This window comes from Callorhinus ursinus, unplaced genomic scaffold, assembly GCF_003265705.2.
Source record: "Callorhinus ursinus isolate GAN/ISIS: 27379988/994484 unplaced genomic scaffold, GSC_fseal_2.0 scaffold22, whole genome shotgun sequence".
Lineage (NCBI taxonomy): Eukaryota > Metazoa > Chordata > Mammalia > Carnivora > Otariidae > Callorhinus > Callorhinus ursinus.
The window spans coordinates 12,628,128-12,654,517 of record NW_027397084.1 but is presented as its reverse complement, the minus strand read 5'-3'; the positions used below and the strand labels follow the sequence as shown (position 1 = coordinate 12,654,517).

The 26,390-nt window shown below is 36.1% G+C and overlaps 1 protein-coding gene across 1 annotated transcript in view; it reads right to left on the bottom strand.

Annotated features, from left to right (window-relative positions):
- Positions 1-25,054, bottom strand: part of LOC112837799 (superoxide dismutase [Cu-Zn]-like) — a 68,351-nt gene extending 43,297 nt beyond the window's left edge. Inside the window, exon 1 of the mRNA XM_025890381.2 lies at positions 25,002-25,054. Coding sequence (XP_025746166.1) covers positions 25,002-25,054 — 53 coding nt within the window. The remainder of the gene's footprint in view (positions 1-25,001) is intronic.
- Between the last annotated feature and the right edge of the window lie 1,336 nt (positions 25,055-26,390).

The window sequence follows — 26,390 nt, the reverse complement described above, 5'->3', positions numbered from 1 at the left end:
TATATATATATATATATATATATGTTTTTCTTTCTTTAAAATTTTGGGATACAGGTTCTTCTAACAGACCAAAATATACCCCAAATCTAGTGTATGGCTTTGTTCTAGTCTCCTGCCTGATCACATTCTCTCCCCCCCCCTTTTTTTTTAGATTTTTCTTCTTTCTTTATTCAACCAAATTTTTATCAATTCCTTTTTAAAAATCTTTATTTTTCATCTTTACATTCATATTTCATCCCCTCATCATATTTACTCTTATTTTTGTATATATATAAGTTTTTCTTTCTTTAAAATTTTGGGAGGCAGTTTCTTCTAACAGACCAAAAGACACCCAAAATCTAGTGTGTGGTTCTGTTCTATTCACCAGCCTGATTATATATATATATTTTTTTCTTTCTTTTTTCCCCTTGGTTTCAGGTCTCTTCTGATTTGTTTAGTGTATATTTTTCTGGGGTCATTGTTACCCTTTTAGCATTTTGTTCTCTCATTCATCTCTTCTTCTCCAGACAAAATGACAAGATGTAACAACTCACCCCCCCCCCAAAAAAAAAATAACAAGAGGAAGTACCGACTGCCAGGGACCTAATTAATACGGACATGAGTAAGATGTTGAAACTAGAGTTCAGAATAACAATTATAAAGACACTAGCGGGGCTTGAAAAAATCACAGAAGATACTAGAGAATTCATTTCTGGAGAAATAAAAGAACTAAAATTTAACCAAGTCGAAATCAAAAAGGTTATTAATGAGGTGCAATAAAAAAAAAAATGGAGGTTCTAACTGCTAGGATAGATGAGGCAGAAGAGAGAATTAGTGATATAGAAGACTAAATGATGGAGAATAAAGAAACTGAGAAAAAGAAAGATAAACAACTACTGGATCACGAGGGAAGAATTCGAGAGATAAGTGATACCATAAGATGAAACAATATTAGAATAATCAGGATCCCAGAAGAAGAAGAAAGAGAGAGGGGCAGAAGGTATATTGGAGCAAATTACAACACAGAACTTCCCTCATTTGGGGAAGGAAACAGGCATCAAAATTCAGGAGGCACTAAGAACCCCCTCAAAATCAATAAAAATAGGTCAACACCCCAACATCTAAATAGTAAAACTGACAAGTCTCCAAGACAAAGAGAAAATCCTGAGAGCAGCTCGGGACAAGAGATCTGTAACCTATAATGGTAGAAATATTAGATTGGCAGCAGACCTAGCCACAGAGACCTGGCAGGCCAGAAAGGACTGGCATGATATATTCAGAGCACTAAATAAGAAAAATATGCAGCCAAGAATACTATATCCAGCTAGGCTGTCATTGAAAATAGAAGGAGAGATCAAAAGCTTCCAGGACAAACAAAAACTAAAGGAATTTGCAGACACAAAACCAGCCCTACAAGAAATATTTGAAGGGGTCCTCTAAGCAAAGAGAGACCAGAAAGGAACAGAGACAATATACAGTAACAGTCACCTTACAGGCAATATTATGACACTAAATTCATATCTTTCAATAGTTATCCTGAATGTAAATGGGCCAAATGCCCCAATCACAAGACACAGGGTATCAGATTGGATAAATAGACAAGACCCAGCGATATGCTGTCTGCATGAGACTCATTTTAGATGCAAAGACACCTCCAAATTTAAAGTGAGGGGGTGGAAAACCATTTACCATGCTAATGGACACCAAAAGAAAGCTGGCATGGCAATCCTTATATCAGACAAATTAATTTTAAACCAAAGACTATAATAAGAGATGAGGAAGGACACTATATCCTACTTAAAGGGTCTATCCAACAAGAAGATCTAACAATTGTAAATCTATGCCCCTAGCATGGGAGCAGCCAATTATACAAGCCAATTAATAACAAAAGCAAAGAAACACATCGACAACAATACAATAATAGTGGGGGACTTTAACACCCCTCTCACTGAAATGGACAGATCATCAAAGCAAAAGATCAACAAGGAAATAAAGGCTTTAAATGACACACTGGACCAGATGGACTTCACAGATATATTCAGAACATTCCATCCCAAAGCAGGAGAATACACATTCTTATCTAGTGCATATGGAACATTCTCCAGGATAGATCACATCCTAGGTCACAAATCAGGTCTCAACCAGTACCAAAAGACTGGGATCATTCCCTGCATATTTTCAGACCACAATGCTTTGAAACTAGAACTCAATCATAAGAGGACATTTGGAAAGAGCTCAATTACATGGAGGCTAAAGAGCATCCTACTAAAGAATGAATGGGTCAACCAGGAAATTAAAGAAGAATTTTAAAAAAATTCATGAAACCAGTGAAAATGAAAACACAACTGTTCAAAATCTTTGGGATGCAGCAAAGGCAGTCCTAAGAGGAAAGTATATAGCAATACAAGCCTTTCTCAAGAAACAAGAAAGGTCTCAAATACACAACCTAACCCTATACCTAAAGGAGCTGGAGAAAGAATAGCAAATAAAGCCTAAACCCAGCAGGAGAAGAGAAATAATAAAGATCACAGTAGAAATTAATAAAATAGAAACCAAAAGAACAATAGAACAAATCAACAAAACAAGGAGATGTCTTTGAAAGAATTACCAAGATTGATGAACCCCTGGCCAGACTTATCAAAAAGAAAAATGACCCAAATAAATAAAATCATGAATGAAAGAGGAGAGATCACACCATCAAAGAAATACAAACAATTATAAGAACATATTATGAGCAACTATATGCCAGCAAATTAGACAATCTGGAAGAAATGGATGCATTCCTAGAGATGTAAAACTACCAAAACTGAACCAGGAAGAAATAGGAAACTTAAACAGACCCATAACCACTAAGGAAATTGAAGCAATAATCACAAATCTCCCAACAAACTAGAGTCCAGGACCAGATGGCTTCCCAGGGGATTCTGCCAAACATTGAAAGAAGAATTAATACCTATTCTTCTGAAACTGTTCCAAAAAATAGAAATGGAAGGAAAACCTCCAAACTCATTTTATGAGGCCACCATTACCTTGATCCCAAAACCAGACAAAGACCCTATCAAAAAGGAGAATTACAGACCAATATACCTGATGAACATGGATGCAAAAATTCTCACCAAAATCCAATAGGATCTAACAGTACATTAAAAGGATTATTCACCACGACCAAGTGGGATTTATCCCTGGGCGGCAAGGTAGGTTCAACATCCACAAATCAATCAATGTGATACAATACATTAACAAAAGAAAGAACAAGAACCATACGATCCACTCAATAGATGCAGAAAAAGCATTTGACAAAGTACAGCATCCTTTCTTGATCAAAACTCTTCACAGTGTAGGGATAGAGGTTACATACCTCAATATCATAAAAGCCATCTATGAAAAACCTACAGTGAATATTATTCTCAATGGGGAGAAACTGAGAGCTTTCCCCCTAATGTCAGGAACACCACAGGGATATCCACTATCACAACTGCCATTCAACATAGTACTAGAAGTCCTAGTCTCAGCAATCAGACAACAAAAAGAAATAAAAGGCATCCAAATCGGCAAAGAAGAAGTAAGTCAAACTCTCACTCTTTGCAGATGAAATGATACTGTATGTGGAAAACCCAAAAGACTCCACCCAAATTGCTAGAACTCATACAAGAATTCCCTAAAGTGGCAGGATATAAAATCAGTGCACAAAAATCAGTGGCATTCCTATACACCAACAACAAGACAGAAGAGAGACAAATCAAGGAGTCAATCCCAATTCCAACTGCACCCAAAACCATAAGATACCTAGGAATAAATCTAACCAAAGAGGCAAAGAATTTGTACTCAGAAAACTATACAATACTCCTATGAAAGAAATTGAGGAAGACACAAAAAAATAGAAAAACGTTCCATTCTCATGGATTGGAAGAACAAATATTGTGAAGATGTCAATGCTACCTAGAGCAATCTACACATTTAATGCAATCCCTATCAAAATACCATCAACTTTTTTCAAAGAAATGGAACAAATAATCCTAAAATTTATATGGAACCAGAAAAGACCCTGAATAGCCAGAGGAATGCTGAAAAAGAAAAGCAAAGCTGGTGGCATTTCCAGACTTCCAGCTCTATTACAAAGCTGTCATCATCAAGACAGTATGGTACTGGCACAAAAACCGACACATAGATCAATGGAACAGAATAGAGAGCCCAGAAATTGACCCTCAACTCTATGGTCAACTAATCTTCGACAAAGCAGGAAAGAATGTCCAATGGAAAAAAGACAGTCTCTTCAACAAACGGTGTTGGGAAAATTGGACAGCCACATGCAGAAGAATGAAACTGGACCATTTCCTCACACTACACACAAAAATAGAATCAAAGTGGATGAAAGACCTAAATGTGAGACAGGAATCCCTTAACTTTACAGCTGTCTGTCTAAGCTAGCTTTTAAACTTTTGTTTGACTCAGCTTCCTCTCTGAAGTGTGGGGAGTTTTCTCACAGTATGACTGTGAGGAGTGACTGAGATTAGCATGCAAAACACTTGAGATGCATATTTGGCAATTAGATATCAGTATATATTAACTAACATTCTCAACAGTTTTGCATTAATTAGTCAAAAATGAGGTTCATGTCCCAATAATAGGAATTTTTAATAGTTCTTTGTTTGCTATTAAAAAATTTAAAATTTTTATAAAAATAAATATGTAACGCATACCCGCAAATCCCAATAGAAATTATTCCAATTTAATAGATACCAGTCTAGAGTTTTATGCATGTAAATATGTTCATGAGACATATGTATATAGATTCATGTATATGAATATATGTAATCACATACACTGTTCTGCACCTTGCTTTTTGCCCTATTTGTTGTGCACATCTCTCCCATTATGTATATGGCACACAAGTACTTTATTTTTTTCACTGCTGCAGATTAATCCATCTTAAGGATATATCATAAATTGTTTAATTCTTATTTGACGGGTATTTCAATTTTTTTGCTATCATAATCACTGCCACAATGAATAATCCTGAACCTTTTGGACTTATTTTGGGAGTATCTCTGTAAGAGAAATTCCTAGATCTATAATTGATTAGTCACATTTTTAAATTTTATATACTCATCAGAATTGTCCTCTAAAAATTTTTTAGCCAATTTACACCCCCACCCACTGTGTATGAGTGCTCATTTACCATTACCTAGGCTTGAAAGCATTGTCTATTTTTGTCAATTTTGTAGACTAAAATCAGATTTCATTGCTTTTATCCTTTTCTAATTATAACTCCACATGTTTACTTGCTATTTATATTTAACTTTTGTTATTTTTTTTTTAAAGATTTTATTTATTTATTTGAGAGACAGTGAGAGAGAGAGAGCGAGCACATGAGAGGGGGGTAGGGTCAGAGGGAGAAGCAGACTCCCTGCTGAGCAGGGAGCCCGATGCGGGACTCGATCCCGGGACTCCAGGATCATGACCTGAGCCGAAGGCAGTCGATTAACCAACTGAGCCACCCAGGCGCCCTAACTTTTGTTATTTTTACTCATTTGTAAAAAAAAAAAAAGACAAACATCCCAAAGGTAAAATTCTTTGTACATTTTGCTATTTGTCATTCTTTTTCAAATTTGCAGACTCTTTATATTTTGAGAGTCACACTTTATCATCCTCAGAACAAAAGTTTTCTTCAATCTGTCATTGGTTTTTCAACTTTATTCAAAATGTCTTCAGAATAATATAATTTTAGGGGCACCTGGGTGGCTCAGTCAGTTAAGTGTCATGATCCCAGGATCGTGGGATCGAGCCCCATGTCAGGCTCCTTGCTCAGCAGGGAGCTTGCTTCTCCTTCTCCCTCTGCTGCTCCCCCTGCTTGTACTCTCTCTCTCTCTCAAATAAATAAATAAAATCTTCAAAAAAAGAATATAATTTTATTTTTTTAATTTTTTTTAAAGATTTTATTTATTTGACAGAGAGAGAGAGAGTTAGCAAGAGCAGGAACACAAGCAGGGGGAGCAAGAGAGGGAGAAGCAGGCTTCCCACTGAGCAGGAAGCCCAATGCGGGGCTCAATCCCAGGACCCTGGGATCATGACCTGAGCCAAAGGCAGACGCTTAATGACTGAGCCACCCAGGTGCCCCAAAGAATATAATTTAAAAATGTGAAACTAAATAGTCTTTTTTTTTTTTTAATGCTCACTCACCTCAAAGACATGCTTAAAAAAGGCCTTTTCTAACACTGGATTATAAAAATACCCTTCAACATTCCCTTCTTTTATATTTACAGCTCTATTTCTGTCTTCCAAGGTTTAATTGACCTGAAATTCATTTTTCTCTTTTGTATTTGGCTGGAAGATGCTTTTTCCCCCTCACTGGATAGTCAAATACCTCCAAAGACATTTATTCAATAATCCATCTGTACCTCCCAAATTTGTAATGTCACATATATCCAACATTACATTTCCACATTTATATTGGATGTTTCCAGACTTTGCACTTTATTTCTTAATGTTTTTCTTGTTTTATGTCAGTGTGCCATAATTATTTATTTGTTAGCACTTTATAATGATATCTTTCTCAAAATCATCTTAGTTATTCAATAAATATATTCAACCAGATAAACTGAATAATTATTTCATCACATCTTTCACCTAAAAAGAAGCAAAGAGACAATGAATGAATGAATGAACGAACCAACGAATGAATGAAAGAAAAGGAAAATGAACTAACCTCTACAACCATTTGGGATAAATTTCATTTGGTTTACATTTTGGAAACAGTCTGCATGTTTACAGTCTTGTAACTCCCATTCTGTAACATTAATTTCATCTTTCTATGACTTTGTTATCTCTTACTCTCTTTTTTTACTGTATTGACATTGGTGTTATATTAAAACTATAGCTTAATTTCAGGAAATTTGATCCCATATACAATGCTTCGTCTCCTTACCTTTTAATTTTTTTATCTGTCCACAAGTGCCTTCTTTTATGCTTTTTCAGAAAACTTGATTTTTAAAATATCATCCTAGCACATTTCTGGTTATTTTATTCCTAGGTAATTGACTGTTGTTGTTGGTGGTGGTGGGTTTTTTACAGTTTGCTTTTATAATAGTTTTTTTCTATTTTATCTAATTTGTTACTGTTGGTATTGTTTTGTAGTTTTTCGATCTTGCATTTTTTAATTGAATTTCCACTTGAGGATGGAATACTGCTGACACCTAAATCTATGACTTTTGTAGGTCAGACAGTGGCCCCATTCAGTCACATGGCCACTTAATGTCTCACACTCAAGTAATTGGCTTCTATTGGGGTTTAGTATCAAGCCATCAGCTAGTTCTCAAAAGCAGAATAATTACCTACAAATAACTCATGGCTTTTTTCCATAACCCTTGGGCCTGCCTTATGTTCTCCTAATGGGACTTGCCACAGTTGAGCTCCATACCATGTAAGCCATCACTTAGTGCAGGCTTCAGTCACCAACCGGCACCCAGAGCCACTCTCAGCAACCTGGGATAGCACAATAACTCCAGATAAATCTGGCTATGGCTCCAATACCAACTAATTCAACTTAATCTAAAATTACATTCCTTTTTCTAGGTCTAGCACCCTTAGAATCTATCTCACTCACAGTTGCCAAGTTTCTAATGATACAAATTAGCAAACTCTTACAATTCTTTTTTGGGTCACACTTTGTATTTTGTATCTGAGATGGGTGTGGAGGCTTATTTGAGGCAATGAGATGTAAGTGTGTGGGCCAAGAGTAGGCCACCCCAAGATGGGACACTTTAGCATAAAGATTATTTTGAGTTAAAAAGCAATCAAACCCTAGCAGATTCAGGAAAAGCTCTTTCCTTCTCCCTCCACTGCCTAAAAGAATTTAGATAGAGGACCTGCTCCAGGAAGAGATCTATCACCATAGATAACTACCTTATGATATGAACTAGGTATGGTAGACAGGGACAAACCTAGCAAGGCCCTTTTGATCAAAGTCCTCTATGTCTTACTGTTTCTGAGTGGCCCAGCAAATATTTGTTTACCAAACATTTACTCTTTTTCATCTTCCTGTGAATTAGATTCCTTCCATTTGAAGTCTCAGACCCTTGGGTGCCTGGGTGGCTCAGTTGGTTAAGCGACTGCCTTCGGCTCAGGTCATGATCCTGGAGTCCCAGGATCGAGTCCCACATCGGGCTCCCTGCTCAGCGGGGAGTCTGCTTCTCCCTCTGACCCTCTTCCCTCTCATGCTCTCTATCTCTCATTCTCTCTCTCTCAAATAAATAAATAAAATCTTAAAAAAAAAAAGAAGTCTCAGACCCTATCCCTTTTCTCCTTAATTCAGAATGATATATATACCTCATTTAGTCTATCTTTGGAATTTCCATGTCTGTGTGGATTCCCATATGTACCAAACTAAAGTTGATGTTCTCCTGTTTATCTGTCTCATGTCAGTTTAATTCTTAGTCCAGCTAAAAGGATCTTGAAGGGCAGAGGTATTCCTTCCTCCACAACAGAAGGAATGGGTATGAGGAAAATTCATGTCTCATTAAATAAACATAGCCCTTAATGTCATCGATGAGTCTTTAAGTAAGGCAGGACTTACTTAAAGGGAAAAAAAACAAATAACAACAAAAAAAGGATGACTCAATACGGTTATCAAGGATGACTCAATATGGTTTTTGAGTTCATAGTACTCAAATCTATTTAAATTCATAAAAATATTCAAATTCCATTACTCAGCATTTTTATCCTCTCCAATTGATATCCCAACTTTCAGTAAAAGATCTAGTGAAATTATGAATTCAAATGATGTTTCATTAATCCATAGGATCAGACTCTGTATCTCATTTGCAGAAATATTAGCTCTGAAACTCTCTTAGGCCAGTGATAGAAACTCCCTAGTCCTCTGATCATGCCTACAGATAAGAACTTATTTATTACTTGTTTTATTTATTATTTTTAACATAATTTTTACAGTAGTTTAGATTTACAGCAAATAGAGTAAAAAGTAGAGAGAACTCCTATATTCCCCTTGCTCCCAGACATACACAACATCCCCCATTATCAACAACCTGCATCAGAATGGTACATTTGTCCCAATCAACCTACAATGATATATTAATATCACTCAAAGGCCATAGTTTACATTAGAGTTCACACTTACTGTTGGGTATTTTGGGTTTTCACAAATGTATAGTGATGTGAATCCACTATTATAGTATCATGTAGTTTCACTGTCCCAAAAAAGCTCTGTGCTTCACCTATTTATTCCTCTTTCCCTTCTACTGAACTTTTCATGGTCTGCACAGCTTTACCTTTTATCTTTCAAGATGTCTGTACCATTTTGCATTCCCATCAGCAATAAATCAGCCTATTTACCAGCATTTAGTATTGTTAGTGTTTTGAATTTTGGCCATTTTAATAGATGTGTAGTGGTATCTCGTTGTTTTAATTTGCAATTCTCTAATGATCAAGAATGTTGAGAATCTTTTCATATGCCTATTTGCCATGCGTATATCTTTTTTGTTGAGACACCTGTTCAAAATTTTGATCATGTTTTAATTGGGTTGTTCAGTTTCTTACTATAAAAATTTATTATATGTTTTGGACAACACTCCTTTATTCAAATATATCTTTTGGAAGTATTTTCTTCCAATTTGTGGTTGGTTTTCTTATTCTCTTGAGGGAGTTTAAGTACTTTATAATGCACCCAGTACTGTCAGAATTAGTCTGCCCATTCCACAGTGTCTGTAATCCTCATTCATACTGTGTCCTATTTTTGCCACCACTTGATCCACCACGTCCTGCCTTCCATGGACATGTTGTTGGAGGCAATCACGATGTAATGATAATTTAAGTAAATCTTTTTGCTTTTGCCATCTGTGGACTGCCAGTACTGTATTATTGTTGTTAGACATAATGCTACTGCACACTTAATATAGTATAGTGTAAATATAGCATTTATATACACTAAGAAACCATTTTTTTCATTTTATTCACTTTATTGCAAAATTCTTTTTATTGTGGTAGTCTGGAAGTGAACCTGCAGTATCTCTGAGATATGCTTATATTTCATTTTCCAACCATAAGCAGATTGTTGTTTTCTTCAGTTCCTACCAGGTAAGATAACAATTACAGATTTCTCTCCTTGTAGGTCTATCATATGTAGGCATTTAGGGTTTTAAATATGGTACTGTTGAAGTTCCAGTTCAAGAAGCAGAAGCCACTTGAAATTTTTAAGAAAAAAGGAACTTAATACAAAAAATAAATTGCTTGTATTTGCAAGACTGAAGGAGTAGGGATCAGGAGGGTACCACTGGAATTGCTGAATTCCACAGTGTATCATTGTAAAAACAGTTCAGGTATCAAAGGAACAACTGTCATCAATTATTCACATCCCCAAAACTGATTTGATTGTCGAAGCAGTAACAGAAATAGGGTTTCAGCCTCATTTATGTCTTTCCAGTTTAATAGGAATGCATCTATGGAAGTTAGTTGTGGAAGTTAGTTCTCATCTAAAACTTTGGCTGTAGGCGTATGGGTAATGTAGTTCTTAGCTTTCTGGGCTCTGCAATACAGAAAAGCACTAAAAGGGAGTGGCATGGATGCTGACCATATCAATCATAGTCATGCTTTATGAGTAGTTATACTCCAAATACTTTTTTTAAAAATCTCTAATTTTTTTGTGCTAGAACACTGCCTGACCCATAGTAATAGCTATATAAGCGTTGGCCATTATTATATATATATATATATGTATATATATATATATATATATATATATATATATATATATCTTTCTAACAGATATATATCTATATCTATCAAACAGATGAGTTCCTTTAGCACATCTTTAGGTCTTTGTAAATCCCTAAAATATCTAGAAGAGACTGGGGTTCTGGAAGGGATTGTCAGCAGGTAGGCAGGTGAAATCCACATGTCCCCACTTTCTAGTGGCAGTGGAGGCTCATCATGAAGCCCCAGTCAAGGTGAGGCTCCAGAGAAGCCCTTAGTTTCTTTGTCTGTTGCAATATTGAGAAAAAGTGCAGCTGAGTGTCCTTAGAGACCGTTGTGACACAGAAGGAATTGAATATGTGCCTTCAGATCTTCTTATGAAGTTTCCATCTCCAGAGAGACATAGCTTTAATCCTGTCAGTGGACTGGGGCTGTTGGCAGTGGGAGTTGTGAAAGAGAAGTTCAATGTCTGTTTTTGGATGTCATCTTAACTTTCTTGCCAAGCCTGTAATTTTTTTATTTTAAGGTATAATAGCAGAAATTAGGACCGAGCAAGTATACTGCAACATAGACTGTTTTAAGGGAGCCTTATGAAAACATAAAGGTTACCAGCAATTATTTTTATGATCTTTATTAGACCAGAATTAACTGCCATTAGGTGACAATTAATTGCTTTAAAATGCAGATGTTCAGAATTCAGAAAAGAAAAGATGTTCTTCTCATCTTTATTTCTCAGTTCCCTTTTGAAAATCTGACAATGAAAATAGCTTCTGTAGCACCTTCAAAGCCTCTTCTAATATTTCCTTCTTTATAATTTAGTTTCAGTTATACTAATAGAGATATTTCAAGACTTAATGAAAGAGGATATTAAATAAGTAGCTAACATAGATTAGTCAGCAATGAAAAATGAGAACATTCCCTTTAAATTACACATATATCCTGGTTTCTGTTAAAGTCAGTAATTCTTTTTATTCATGCTATCTCTTACATCATGCCTGCTCAAAGTTAATTTGGGAGAAAGAATATGATAGAAAATATGAGTCTTACCTTTTGAAATTCATCAGATAATATTACATCCTCATAAATTTTCCCCCATCAAACACTATCTCTAAATTATCGACCCAACACTGACTGTCGATAAGCTCACCAAGAGTGAGAGCCCATCCTGAGGATCCCCATCAGCTTTTGCACTTTAACCTGCTAGCCCCAGACTCTACACCCTTATTGCTAATCTTCTTTGAGAAGAAAAGACTTTCCTTGGAGACAACCTTCCCCTTAAGTAGGAATAGGTGAGGATTACTGATCAAAAAGGCAGGGAATATAGAACTTATATTTACTTCTGTTCATCTTCAAAGTCCTTTACAAGTTGCCACAGCAAATGAAGAGAGACTATGTCTACACCTCTTGCACTGAATATATTACTTAACCCACTGTGTGACTGTTAAAATTGAGACAGGAAGAGGTTCTGAAAATGTACTGCAGACCTTCCCTATAAAAATGCCTGTTGGCGAACTGACCCCTCAATATGCCTTTCTTGGAAGCATTAATCACTGTCATTTTCAGGGATTTTCTTTCTTTCTCTGGGAACATCACTAGGGTATGGAGGTTAGAAGTTTAAAGTAAATGGATTTGTTAATTCTCTTCACCAAATCATCATGGACTGCAATAGCAAAAAAATGACCTCCAGAAATTACACTTTACCTTATAACTGGATTTAGAAACATGGGCGTAAAAATGATACATATCCATACTGAATCTGCCATGGTTGGAAGTTCAGACTGAAGGCACCTTTTAAAATTACTTAAAGAGGAGAAAAAGATTTCTGAAAAAATAGTGCTCTATTAAAAGTTATGATCTTTCAACAAAAAAGTTATGATCTTTCAGCAAAAGATCTCTCTCTTTCTGGACTTTTTTCTCATTATTGTGCATTTGCATCTCAATATATTTGTAGTTGGTCCTATTCAATAGATGAAATTTTACTCAGATCAGGATCCAACTTACAGCACAGGGGAAGCAAAAGGGCCAAACAGGACATTCTTGGCATAGCACAGACTCAAATGTTATCATTTTATAGCTAAGCAGCTTCTCGAATGAAGTGGGTTATAGGAAACAACAAATAAAGTGGTATTGGCTCAAGGGATTCCTCTTCAATTTTAAATAAATCTCTTTGAAAAGTATCTATCAAATATAATTTTATCATATGAGTCTGACAAAAATGTATTTGGTGTACAAAGCACAATGCCAGACACTAAGGGAACACAGAAAAAAGTATCCTAATATATAGGCAGTAGAGGTATGACTGTCCTCTGGAATCCAACAGACCTGGATTTAACATCACTTCCTTGTTGTTTATCTTAATCTGTCCTCAAGCTGTTAAGAAAAAAGGAGAAATTTATTGAAAAGTTCACATACTTCTAGAGCTGTTTCTTGCGGACTTCTGGGTTTTACTCAATTAGATTGGCTTGTGCCATATGGCTGAAAACACTGCCACAGAGGATGCTGTTGCTTCATTTTCTTTGGTCCCTAATTTAAAAATTCTGGAAAGGGTTTATCATTGCTTGGTTTTAAGTCAGACACTGAACTCATGTGCAAAAGTCTGTGTCTGAGAGTGGAAGGTGGGAGAATGGGGTAAGGTATTTACAAGAATAAGGTATTTTTACAATCCCTATCAAAATTTCAATGCATTTTTCACAGAAATAAATAACCCCCAAATTTGTATGGAACCACAAAAGAACCCAAATAGCAAAGTAATCTTGAGAAAGAAGAACAAAAATGGAAATATCATGCTTCCTAATTTCAAACTTTATTACAAAGCTATAGTAACAGTATAGTGCTGGCATGAAGACAGACACACAGATCAAGATCAAAATAGCCAGAAATTAACCCACACACATACAGTCAATTAATTACAACAAAGAAGCCAAGAGCATACAATGGGGAAAGGACAGTCTCTCCAATAAATTATGTTGGGAAAACTGGACAACCACATGTAAAAGAATGAAACTAGACCACTATTTTCACCATACATAAAAATCAACACAAAATGGACTGAAGACTTGAATGTAAAAAGCTAAAACTCCTAGGAGAAAAAAAGGTGGTAAGCTCCTCGACATAAATCTTGCCAATGATTTTTTTTTTTTTTGGATTTGAAACCAAAAGCAGAGGCAAGAGAAGCAAAATAAACAAGTGGGACTACATTAAACCGAAGCCTCCGTCAACGAAATGAAAAGACAACCTATATCACATAGGTTGCACATATTTTCTCCCCTGAGGGAGAAAATATGTGCAAATCATTATCTGATAAGGGGTTAATATCCAAAATATATAAAGAAGTCCTAGAACTCAATAGCAAAAAAAAAAAAAGTTGATTGAAAAATGGGCAAAAAACTTGAATAGATATTTTTCCAAAGAAGACATACAGATGGATGACAGGTATATGAAAAGGTGCTCAACATCACTAATCCTCAGGTAAATGCGAATAAAAACCCTAATGAGGTATCATCTTACACCTGTTAGAATGACTGTTATCAAAAAGATAATAAGTGTTGATGAGGATGTGACTTGGAAAGATATATGCACACCCATGTTCATTGCAGCATTATTTATAATAACCAAGACATGGAAGCAAGTCCAAGGATACATGAATGGAAAAAGAAAAAATGTATATAATGGATTATTAATCATTATTTTGCCATAAAAAATTAGAAAAGGAAACCCTGCCTTTTGCAACAACATGGGTGGACCTTGAGGGCATCATGGTAAATGAAATAAGTCAGAAAGAGAAAGACAAATGTCGTACGGTATCCCTTATAAGTGGAATTAATAAAACAAACAAACTCAGAGATACAGAAAACAGAAGCAAGAGGTAAGGGGTGAGCAAAATGGGGAAAAAGGGTCAAAAGGTACAAACCTCTAGTTATAAAATAAGTCCCGGTGATCTAATGTATGGCATGGTGACTATAGTTAATAATACTGTATTGTATATTTGAAAGTTGCTAAGAGAGTAAATTGTAGAAGTTCTCATCACAAGAAAAAAAAATCTATGTGTGGTGAAAAATATATATATATTTGGCATTTTCAATTTGCACTTCTTGTTTAAAATGACTTTGGTATTAGAAATCATCCCATGTATTCATGCCTAAGCCCATTTCAGTTAGCTCCCTTTGTTGCAAGTAAGAGAATTCCAAACCCAAATTGACTCACACATGAAAAAAAAAAATATGTGCATTGCCTGACATAACTGAGAGATCCAACAACTGTCAGGCTTTAGGCTCAGCTGTACAAAGAGTTTAACATGTTATTTCAGTTCTCATTTTCCCTCTACCTCTTTGCTTGACGACCTTTTTTTTTTCGGGGGGGGTGGGGAGCTTCCTTTATCTTAAATAAAAACTTGCATCCTGATGCTAAAATGGCTTCATGAGTTCCATCCTTTTAATTGAAGTACACTGACCATAGTGAGCTTCTTTTCTAATAGTCACCATGTAAATCTAAATGTTCATTTTGATTAGATTGACTTCAGTAACTTTTTAACACATGAAATAAATAGCAGGACTAAGACAATGTCATGATTTAGATTGACATAGGCTTAAGTCGGGTGTTCAACCATGGAGCAAAAGTATGAAGACTCACTCAGGAAACATGGAAAGGTTTTTGAGGATGGATCTTCATCTAAAAACTGGGGTTACAATCAGAAAATGGTGGAATGGAGGCTAAGGAAACGATAAATATCTATGAATACCTCATGAAGAAGAAATAATAGGCAGAAAGAGGAGTAGCTGCTCTATTAGGGAAATTTTTTATTTTTTTTAAGATTTTATTTATTTTTATTTATTTTAGAGAGAGAGCATGTGTATGAGCAGAGAGAGGGGCAGAGGGAGAGAGAGAAAGACAATCTCAAGCAGACTGCACAAAGCACAGAGCCTGACACAGGGCTATTTCTCAAGACCCTGAGCTCATGATCTGAGCTGAAATCAAGAGTCTGACACTTAACCAACTGACCCACCCAGGTGCCCCATAATAGGCCACTTTTTTAGAAGCAAAAGCAGTGCTATTTTAGTGTCAAGTGACAAGGTGGGTTCTAACAGGTAGAGTAGAACATATTCTCCACTCATCTTCTCAGAATTCATTTAGCTTCACCACGTTGAGGGATTGAGAAATGTAGCCTTATACTGGCAAAACAAAGATCTGTGGCTTGAGTAGAATCAGGAAATGAAAGTTTCTGGAAACATCTATAGTAGAAAGGTGTCCCTAAAAAGCTTCACAGAGAATAATAGAAGAGAACATGAGAGGACGATTAAAAAGTCCTCTTCTTTGCTGATACTCCCAGAAATTAGTGATTTTAATCAGATAGTGGTAAGAGCCAGTGAAAAATGATTTATCAACTTAAAGTTTCTCAGGTTGTATAGAATGGGGAAAATATTTACAAACTATATAATAAGGGATTAATATCTAAAATATATAATGAACTCATACAACTCAATAGCAAAAACACAAATAACCCAGTTTAAGAAATGGACAAAGGACCACAACAAACGTTTCTCCCAAGAAGAGACAGAAAGGGCCAACAGTTACAAGAGGTTTGAAATCATGAATTACTAGAAAAATGCAAATTAAAACCACAATGAAATATCAACTCATGCTTGTCAGAATGGCCATCAATAAAAAAGACAAAAGATAATGAATTCTGGACTAGATGTGGCAAGAAAGGAACCCTTGTGGGTGCCTGGGTGGCTCAGTTGGTTAAGCGACAGCCTTCGGCTCAGGTCATGATCCTGGAGTCCCTGGATCGAGTCCTGCATTGGGCTCCCTGCTCAGCAGGGAGTCTGTTTCGCCCTCTGACCCTCCCCCCTTTCATGTGCTCTCTCTCTCTCAAATAAATAAAATCTTTAAAAAAAAAAAAAAAGGAAGGAACCCTTGTGCACTATTGGTGGGAGTGGAAATTGGTGCAGCCACTGTGGAAAACAGTATGGAGGATTCTCAAAAAATTAAACATAGAACTACCACATGATCCAGTAATTCAACTTCCGGGACTATATCCAAAAGAAACAAAAACATTAATCTGAAAAGATATCTCTACTTATGTTCACAGTAGCATTATTTACAACAGCCAAGTCATGGAAATAACCTAAGTGTCCACTGATGGATGATTGGACAAACAAGTTGTGCATATACACCCAATGAAATGTCATTCAGCCACGGAAAATGAGGAAATCCTGTCATTTGCAACAACATGAGTGGACCCTGAGGGAATTATGTTAAGTAAAATAAGTCAGGCAGAGAAAGACAAGTATTGCATGCTCTCACTTATATGTGGAATCTTAAAAAGAGAAACGAAAATAAAACCTCATAGAAAAATCAATCAGACTTGTGGTTACCAGAGTTGGAGGGTTAAGGGAAGGGAAATTGGAAGAAGGTGGTCAAAAGGTCCAAACTTCCAGTTACAAGATAAATAAGTACTAGGGGTGTAATGTACAACATGATGTCTACAGCTAACATTGTTGCATGATGTATAGGAAAGTTGTTCAGAAAGTAAATTCTAAGAGCTCTCATCACAAGGAAAATTTGTTTTTCCTTTTTTCTTCTTTTTTTTTCTTTTTATTGTATCTTTATGAGAAGACAGATGTTGTCTGAACCTATTGTGGCAGTCATTTCACAATATATGTAAATCAGACCGTTGTGCTATAGGCCTTTAACTTATACAGCGACGCATGTCAATTATTTCTCAATAAAACTGAAATTTTCTCAGGTTGCATCTATAGGTAGCATCCTGTGAAACCACAGGAAACTTTGATTAAAATTAACAACACCCACAAGTGGTACATGTATTAGGGATAGAGGAAAAAATTATACAGGGAAAGAGAGAAAGCAAAAAGAAGGAAAGAAAAAGAGGAAGAAAAGTTAAATTCAGTTCAGGATGTTGCAAGGTACGATGATGAGGAGGAAAAAAAAATGAACTTGACCTGAATCCTGCTTTTGAAGAATAATTAAAGACATTTACTTAACTAATGAAAATATGATGTAAAAAGCATTAAGAGTACTTTGTATTCTCTTTTTTAAAGATTTATTTATTTATTTGAGAGAGAGAGAGTGTGAGCAGAGTGAGGGGCAGAGGAGATGGAGAGATAATTTCAAGCAAACTCTCTGCCAAGCATGGAGCCCGATGCTGGGCTGCATCCAGGACCCCGAGATCATGACCTGAGCTGAAATCAAGAGTCAGATGCTTAACTAACTGAGCCACCCAGGTGTCCCAATTCTTTTGAGAATGTAATGAAATAATAAAACGGTGTGAAGCATTTGGTATATTACCTACACATACATGAAGCTCAGTAAATGTGGTGATCATTGTTCAAAAAAATAGTGAAAGCCATAAATAAGCCCTGAACATTTAAAAACACCATGGAGATTTTTAGACGAGGAATACACAAGGGAAATAACACTTTTGGTATAAGATGACAGCACAGGTAGAAACGCAATGGTAAAATTTCCAGAACATTTGCATCATCAAGTTGATGAGTTTAACTAGAGTAAAGGGATGGGTAGAAGTGCCTGGGTGTAGTTTGTAACAAAACGAGTAGTGACAAATTAACTCAATGACACTGGATTCCTAGAACACACAAAAGTGTATTGTGATACATAACACCTGCTTTGGACAGTGAAAATTAAAACTGATGACAGGCACTCCAAGAATGTACCATTGTTAACAGGGAACAGAACACTGGGTGGTGGATGAGCCTGGAAATGGGTATATGCGAGATGACAAAGGACATAATGCACATGCTCAGAAACTTGGCTTTTTTTCTGTAACATAGAGCTAGCAACGATTTTTGTGTGAAGAGATATTATAAATCTATTTTAGAAGCATAACTCTGGCAGCATGTGGAAGATGGAGGTACAAATTTATTTAGGAAATTATTGCTATGATCCTGCTGGGAGTAGTGATAAGGTTTCAAATACAATTATGTCCCTAGGAATGGAAAGAGAATGGATGAAAAAATAATTCAAAATACAATGAATAAATCATACTGTAAGAGGGGAGGAAATTTAAAAAAAAAGATTCTATGATTTCTAATTTGAGTTTTGAGGGAGAGGTAATAGAAATCACAGGAGGAAAGACAATTTTGGAGAGTGGAAAGAACAAATTTTGGTCTTGGACTTTTAAGTTAAATGTGCCAATAGAACTCATTCAGCATATTTAGAAATCTCTATCTGCAGCTCTAGAGAAAGGTGCAATCTAGAGATAAACACTTGTGAATTTTCTGATTATTAGCTCTAGTTAAAAACAGGGAATTGCTTCTACTTGCTTCTAGCCAAAGGAAGTATTCAAAATTATTGCATTGATCAGAGGAATGAAAGAATTAGAAATACCCTCTTGACAAATACTCTCTATGGTGGCCCTTCTTGATGGATAAGTACAGGTTATAAAAAGCAAAGTATATTTATTTTATGGCTTCGCAAACCGTTTAACTTTGCAACCACCCATGTATGAAACAAAGAGATCAAAAGCAGTCCTTTGACTTGTTGGGAAGGGAAAAAATGAAAATAATGCAACACAAGAAAGTGATCATTATTGAGAAGTTTTGTGAAGAAGATGAACTTTCAGTTTTAAATCTCGAAGGCAAAGATGAATTTAAATTATAATTTTAGTTTTTAGATAAACAATATATGCCAGAGAACTATGGCTAGGATGAGCAAGACAAATCCAATAGATACTAAGTTGTTTTATGAATGTGCTTGTAATTGATGCTCCTGGAAGCCTAGTTGCTTTCCTCTGGAGTTTCCATTTGCAATTAGAGCACTGATTCACTTAAAAGGTTAAAAATGTTTATCAATGGGGGCTCCTGGGTGGCTCAGTCGTTAAGCGTCTGCCTTTGGCTCAGGTCATGATCCCAGGGTCCTGGGATCGAGCCCCGCATTGGGCTCCCTGCTCTGTGGAGAGCCTGCTTCTCCCTCTCCCACTCCCCCTGCTTGTGTTCCCTCTCTCACTGTGCCTCCCTCTGACAAATAAATAAATAAAATCTTTAAAAAAATAAAATAAAATAAAATGTTTATCAACGTCTATCTCTCACCAGAATGAAGTAACTGGTTAAGGACTTATTCTTACAGTGTTAAAAAACAAAAAACTGGACAAAGTATATGAGGCACTAGTTTTCAGGCGCTGAATGTGGGCAGTTTAGTTTCTGAAAGAATGAAAATAAAAGAAAGAAACCCCACATTCATCCAAGCTTTCTACCTGGGGACAGTTTCCCAAACTGCACAAAGGGTGTCAGTCTCAAGCAGTGAGTACAGTCCTTCCTTTGGAGGAGGAGGCACAGATCAGAGCTCAGGGCTGGGAGAGTGACTAGACTATGTGGAATATAAACCAAAGATGAGCAATCCTCATAGAGAGTGCTCTAAAAATGTGGATGTGAGTCCCTTGTGGGTTCTGAGAGCGAGTTGCACATATTCAGAGCAAGATTCTACAATGCCTAATACAGGGTGATTGCAGTTGATCTGAGAGCTGACCAGCATACCAGAAGACTTATAGGACTAAAAGACATCAGAGTCTGAACTTACTGTTAGGAGACCTCACTGACCAGCTTGGGCATCTAGCTGAAAAACCTGAAAAAATCATGCCTTAAAGAATCACACCCTGAAGAAAGGGCTACACCCTGGGAGTAAGAAGAATTAAAAGAGATTTACTCTAACAAAGAGTACAATCAAAGAGAATAAAAAACATTTTTTAGTACTTAACCTGCCTATAAGAGCAAACTTTAAAACTGAAGACAACATAATGCTGATTCTCTCCGGTGAATCAGCTGCAAAGTTTAGTCTACAATAAAAATTACTAGACATTCAAAGAAACATGGAAAGGTGACCCAAAATTAGAGAAATTAGGTGTCAATGAAAAGAGATGACATAGATGTTAGAAGTAGTGGGCAAGAAAAGAAAAAGAAGTAGCAGACAAGTATTTTCAAAAAGCTATACATTGTTCGGTACATAAAAAGAAGAAAATAATAAATGAAAGGATGAGCAATCAGCAAAGAAATCTATTAAAAAAAAAACAACTAACTAAAACAATTCTAATAAAAGAGGATCGGAGTTGGAAGAATCACATTTCCCGATTTCCAGGCTTACTATACATCTAGAGTAAGCAAGACATTGCAGTGCTGGCAAAATACATAATAGGTATACAGATTTATGGAAGAGAAAAAAAAAGCCAAACATGATTAATTGGTTTTCAACAAAAGCAGTGACCCAAATTCATTTAACAAATGGTATAGGATCAAGTAGATTTCCTTAACTCATACCATCCACTAAGTTAATTCAGTATAAACCGCAGACCCAAAGATAAAAGTGGAAGTTATAATTACTCCAAAAGAAAACATAGAATAACTTCATGATATTTTTAGAGAGGATACAAAAAGAACTATACTCAGTGAAAAATAATGTTAAATTAGACTTAATCAAAAATAAAGTCTCATGGGGCGCCTGGGTGACTCAGTCTGTCGAGCATCGGATTCTTCATTTTGGCTCAGGTCATGATCTCAGGGTCCTGAGAGTGAGCCCCACATCGGGCTCTGTGCTCAGCAGGGAATCTGCTTGAGAGTCTTTCTCTCCTCCCTCTGCCCCTCCTCCCCACTCTCTCTCTCTCTCTCAAATAAATAAATAAATCTTAAAAAAAACTCTGCTCAATAAAAATTACCCTTAAGAAAATAAAAGAAAAACAAGGCACATATAGGAAAAAATATCCTAAATACAAATATTTGACAAAAGACTGGTTTCTTGAATATATAAGGAAGTTTTACAGCTCACTAACAAGAAGACAAACAACCTAATTAGAAGAAGATGATTTAGAAAGACACTTAACAAAGCAACATTTTTGGAATGGCCACTAAGCACATGAAAAGGTGCTCAATATCCTTATCATCATGGGTTTGAAAAATAATACCACAAATAATAAAATACCACAATGAAGTATTATTTCATAACCTCTAGAATGGCCAAAATTAAAAAAAAAAAAAGTTAGCAAGGATGTGGAAAATCCGGAACTCTCTTGCATTGTTAGTGGGAATGTAAAATGGTGCCACTTTTTTGGAAGACTCTTTGGAAGTTTCTTACAAAATTAAACATAAACCTACCCTTCCACCTAGTAATTCCAATCATAGCTATCTACCAAGGGGAAGTGAAAGTATGTGTTAGCATACACAAATACAAGAATATTACAGCAGCTTTATTTCAAATGATCCAGAACTGGGAAGAAACTGCTGAACTGGTAGCCATCAACAAGCCATGAAAAGACAAATTGTGGTATATTCATACAAAATTTTACTCAGCAATAAAATATAAGAAACTAATAAAAGCAATCACATGTATATAGCTCAAAAACCTATGAGTGAAAAAAAGCCAAAAAATACTAATAATTCCATTTAGATGACGCTCAAAAACAGGCAGAATTAATCTATGGCTATGGAAATCAGAACAATGGTGGTTGCCTATGGATAGTGATGAATGACTAGAAAGGGACAAGAAGGAACTTGCTTGTTGATGAGGTTGTTCTATATTTTTGGAGTGTCGGTTACACAGGGGTATGCATCTGAGAACTCACTGAATTGTATGTTTAAAATCTGTACATATATGTCACTGTATGTCAAGTTTACATATATGTGTATATGTGTATATATATATATATAAAAGAATGTGCATTGAGCCTCTGCTATGTGTAAAGCACTATAGCAAGCATTGTGGGGCAGGGGAGGGGACCCAAGCAACAATGAGATGTCAACTAGAATAAAGATATGATGCTATTTGTTGAAACATGGAAGTCTTGGGGCGCCTGGGTGGCTCAGATGGTTAAGCGTCTGCCTTCGGCTTAGGTCATGATCCCAGGGGCCTGGGATCAAGCCCCACATTGGGCTCCTGGCTCAGCAGGGAGTCTGCTCCTCCCTCTCCCTCTGCCTCTCCCCCTGCTCATGCTCTCTCTGTATTTCTGTGTCTCAAATGAATAAATAAAAATCTTTAAAAAAAATCAATCAATCAATTATGGAAGTCTGAGTAGCCAAGGTGTCAGGAGCCTTAGTAAATCATTATTTTACCTTTAGTAGAGATAGGCTTTTTGTTGTTTTTATAACAACAGTTAGACATTTATTAACTAGAACAATTACTCATTTTTTAAACAGGTAACATAACACTAATAAGTTTTGTAAAAATATATACACTTCAGTACTCTCTGCATTTTATTCATTTATTTTTAAATCACATTCTTGTTTCTGTTCATGTTTAAGTGCATTGACTTTTAAAATTTATTCTCCCTTCTTAATACTTTCTCTGCCTGACTTCTTCCAGGTCTCCAGAACCTCTTTTCAACTTCCTAAAGGTAGCCTCCCTTCCTTCTTTACTCTTCACCGGAAGGAGAGAACAGATCAGTTCCATCTTAATCAGAGAGGAGGCATGAACTTGTCTCTTTAGCATTTTCAATTAGATTGCTGAATACCAAGCATCCCTGCTGTGTTCCTTCTGATGGCCTTGTTTCTTTCCCTCCCCTCTTGGCAAAACAGAAAGAGAGAAGAATTATGTAGCAGCATGAAGGCTCTGGTCTGAATGAAAACTCTGTGACTGCCTTTCTCCAAGCAATGAGTTCTCTGAGCAGACAGTTTCTAAATTGCCGTAAGCTCCCTTCCCAGTAGATACGCTAGATGCTTACTAATTAATTTGAACTGAATGGGCTCTAAGCAACTCTCATTCACAGAATTCAATTCTCAGTGCTCTGTAGATTTGAAAGGACTATACCTTCCAAGAGTGTAACATTTTATAACCTGGATAAGGCCAGTGAGCAGGTATAAAATAATTGCCAGAGGCAGCGAGTTAAGCCTTGCTATTGTAGAACATATTACAAAGAAAAGAATGGGGAACATTAGTTGATGAGAACTTGGAATATTAAACCGACTCACTTCATTTTAATAGATTTTTAGATATCTATTTTATGTAGCAACATAGTGATGAGAACATTTAACCACCGTATGTGCATCTTTTCTGAAATCTGGAGTATTCATTAATTACTTTTCTGTAGGTGATCTTCAGGTCTGGAGGAATAAAATCAGATTCTAAAAGAAGAAAAGCTGAAAAATTCATATTTCAGAAGCTGATAAAAATTTTAGAAGTGGGTGAATATTATGAAAGAATGGAATGATAGTTGATCCATAATGTTTGGATTCATTAAAGTTCTGTCATGCTTACTGGAAGAGAAATTATAGAAAGCACCCACCTGTCATTTATCTTCATCTTTATTGAAAATAATTTTTAGGCAAAGGAACGCCAGTAATGGCTTATATTACTGCAACTTATATATCTCCTGTGGTAAGTGTGGAGTACTTGTCACTTGAAAATATATCTTTCTTCAGCTTTACATACATCATCACTTACTGCACCTGGCCATGGTAGCACACTCCATAGAGGCTGTTTGGTCTCCATGTCTGCAAGTGAGTTAGAGGATACCCAGTCCTATAGACTGAATATTTGTGGCCCCCCACAATTCATGTGTAAAATCCTAAAGCCCAGTGATATTTGGAGGTTGAGACTTTGGGAAGTGATTTGGTCATGAAAGTAGAGCTCTTATGAATGGGACTAGTGCCTCCATACTTCATTCTGATGAAAAACCAGAGTTGAGAATGCCCAGATACTGCAGAAACCTTAGGTGTGGCCTGGTGTCTTAGCTGCTTTGGACTGCTATAACAGAATACCACAGACTGGGTAGTTTATAAAGAACAGAAATGTATGGCTTACAATTTTCGAAGCTGGGAATTCCATTGTCAAGGCAACAGCAGATGTGAGGTTTGGTGAGAGCTCACTTCTTAGTTCATAGATCACCAGCTGCAGTATCTGGATATTCTCAACTGTGGTTGTTCATCAGAATTAAGTATGGAGGTTTTTAAGCATACAGAAGTCGTATCCAGACTTACTGAATCACAATCTTCACAGAAGAGAGTTTACACCTATACTTTATTTTGAGTAGCACAGATGATTCTAAAGTGTAGACCAATTTTCCTACTCAGGAATGCAAGTGAGAACTAAAATCCACATAATTTTTTCTTCCTGTGTTAAATTATATTGGGACCAGGCATGATTTCCTATCCCTATGTTAAAGAATACTGGGATTAAGCAAAAATAATTTAGCTATTTAGGAAGTATTTATCTTAGAAGATAAGTCTATGAATGAACTAAAAAAGCTTACTTTTCAATACTAACAGTTTACTCAACAAAAGTGGCTTCAAGACCCTTGCCTCATTGTGCCCACAAGTTCAAAGCTATTATGTGATAAAATCTGCTGAATCCTGAGTTCTTACCTTGTAAACTGACCTTTACATTTCACAGCCAAGGCCCTAATATCCTCCTCCATTCTCCTTTCCCTGAAACATGTCTCAGACTCTGTCAAGATGGTGTTCTCCCTGGTGGCAGTATGTCTGATAAACTTAGCTTTGCTTGATCAACAAGGATTTTTTGATGAGCTGGAAGTCATAGTTAAATCAGCATCAGTCAGTTGCATAAATTATATAACAATCACTACATTTTATAAAATAAAATACAGAATTTGACTGAAAGACATAAACTACTTAGCTACAGACTGATGACTTGAATTAATTTGGCATTTGTGCAAATGTTCCCTCATTTATTCCTGTCCACCGATGATTTTATTCTTGAGGGAGCTCTAGCAACACAGCAAGCTTTGATATCCCAGAACATCCTAGTTTAAAACTCTCACGTGTCAAAAATTTCTAAGTTGCATTTTCTCCCAAAAGCCTTAACTTTTCAAGCATCATATTACTGCCAAGAATATACAACCCCTGATTATTTTCCTTTTTAGGGGTCATTCTGGAGCTGTCCCCATATGTTAATATATGTTCTAAGCTGATTAGGAAAATATTGTATATGGAAATTAGGTGATTATGATATTTACTTCAGCTTACTCTTTTTTTCCTTTGAAATAAACTATCTATTTTACACCGAAATAGCTTAATATTATTCTATCTCAATTCTAAACCTATGCCTGACTTTAGATACAAATTTCAAAAATTCCGGAGAAAGTATGTCTGATCCCATGACTGAGGTTCCAAAAGGGAAAATATTTAAGAAGATATAGAGCTTATCCAAACAAAAAAGAGGGAGGTGTGGGAAAATTCAGTCAAGAATGGTCTGAGAGGAAGAAACACTAGCGTAAATACCCAAAAGACAAATAGGGATATTTGTGACTGATAAGCTTGGATTTTTAAAAAGCACATATGGAAGATGACCAGGAGTGAATGTAATATAATCAGATGACAGAAGAGTCCAGAAAGGAAATATAGAACTCAGAATAAGCAAGCCTAAATCTGCCTCCCAAAACTAAAAAAAAAAAAAATTAAATTGAAACTTAGCCAAAACGGTCTTTCAAATTACATGTACAGTATGAAGAAGACAAGACAGTGAGCTGGAAAACTGGACAGGGCAGTTATGTCCATCTGTGGGGGTATGTGATTAAAGGTCGCAATCCTTAAAATCTTCTGACTCAACCTCAAACTCCCATAGTTGAGATAAAGAAAGATAGACTTTAAAAATGAAATTCACTATATGTGCTTTTGATCCACTTTTGAGTGGATCATGGGGCCCTGGGGCATGTCTGGTTTGAGGCAATAAAAGAAAGAATTAGAGAAAGTCACATAGCAGTTGAGCTCAGGTGGGTTACTGATTCCAGCTCT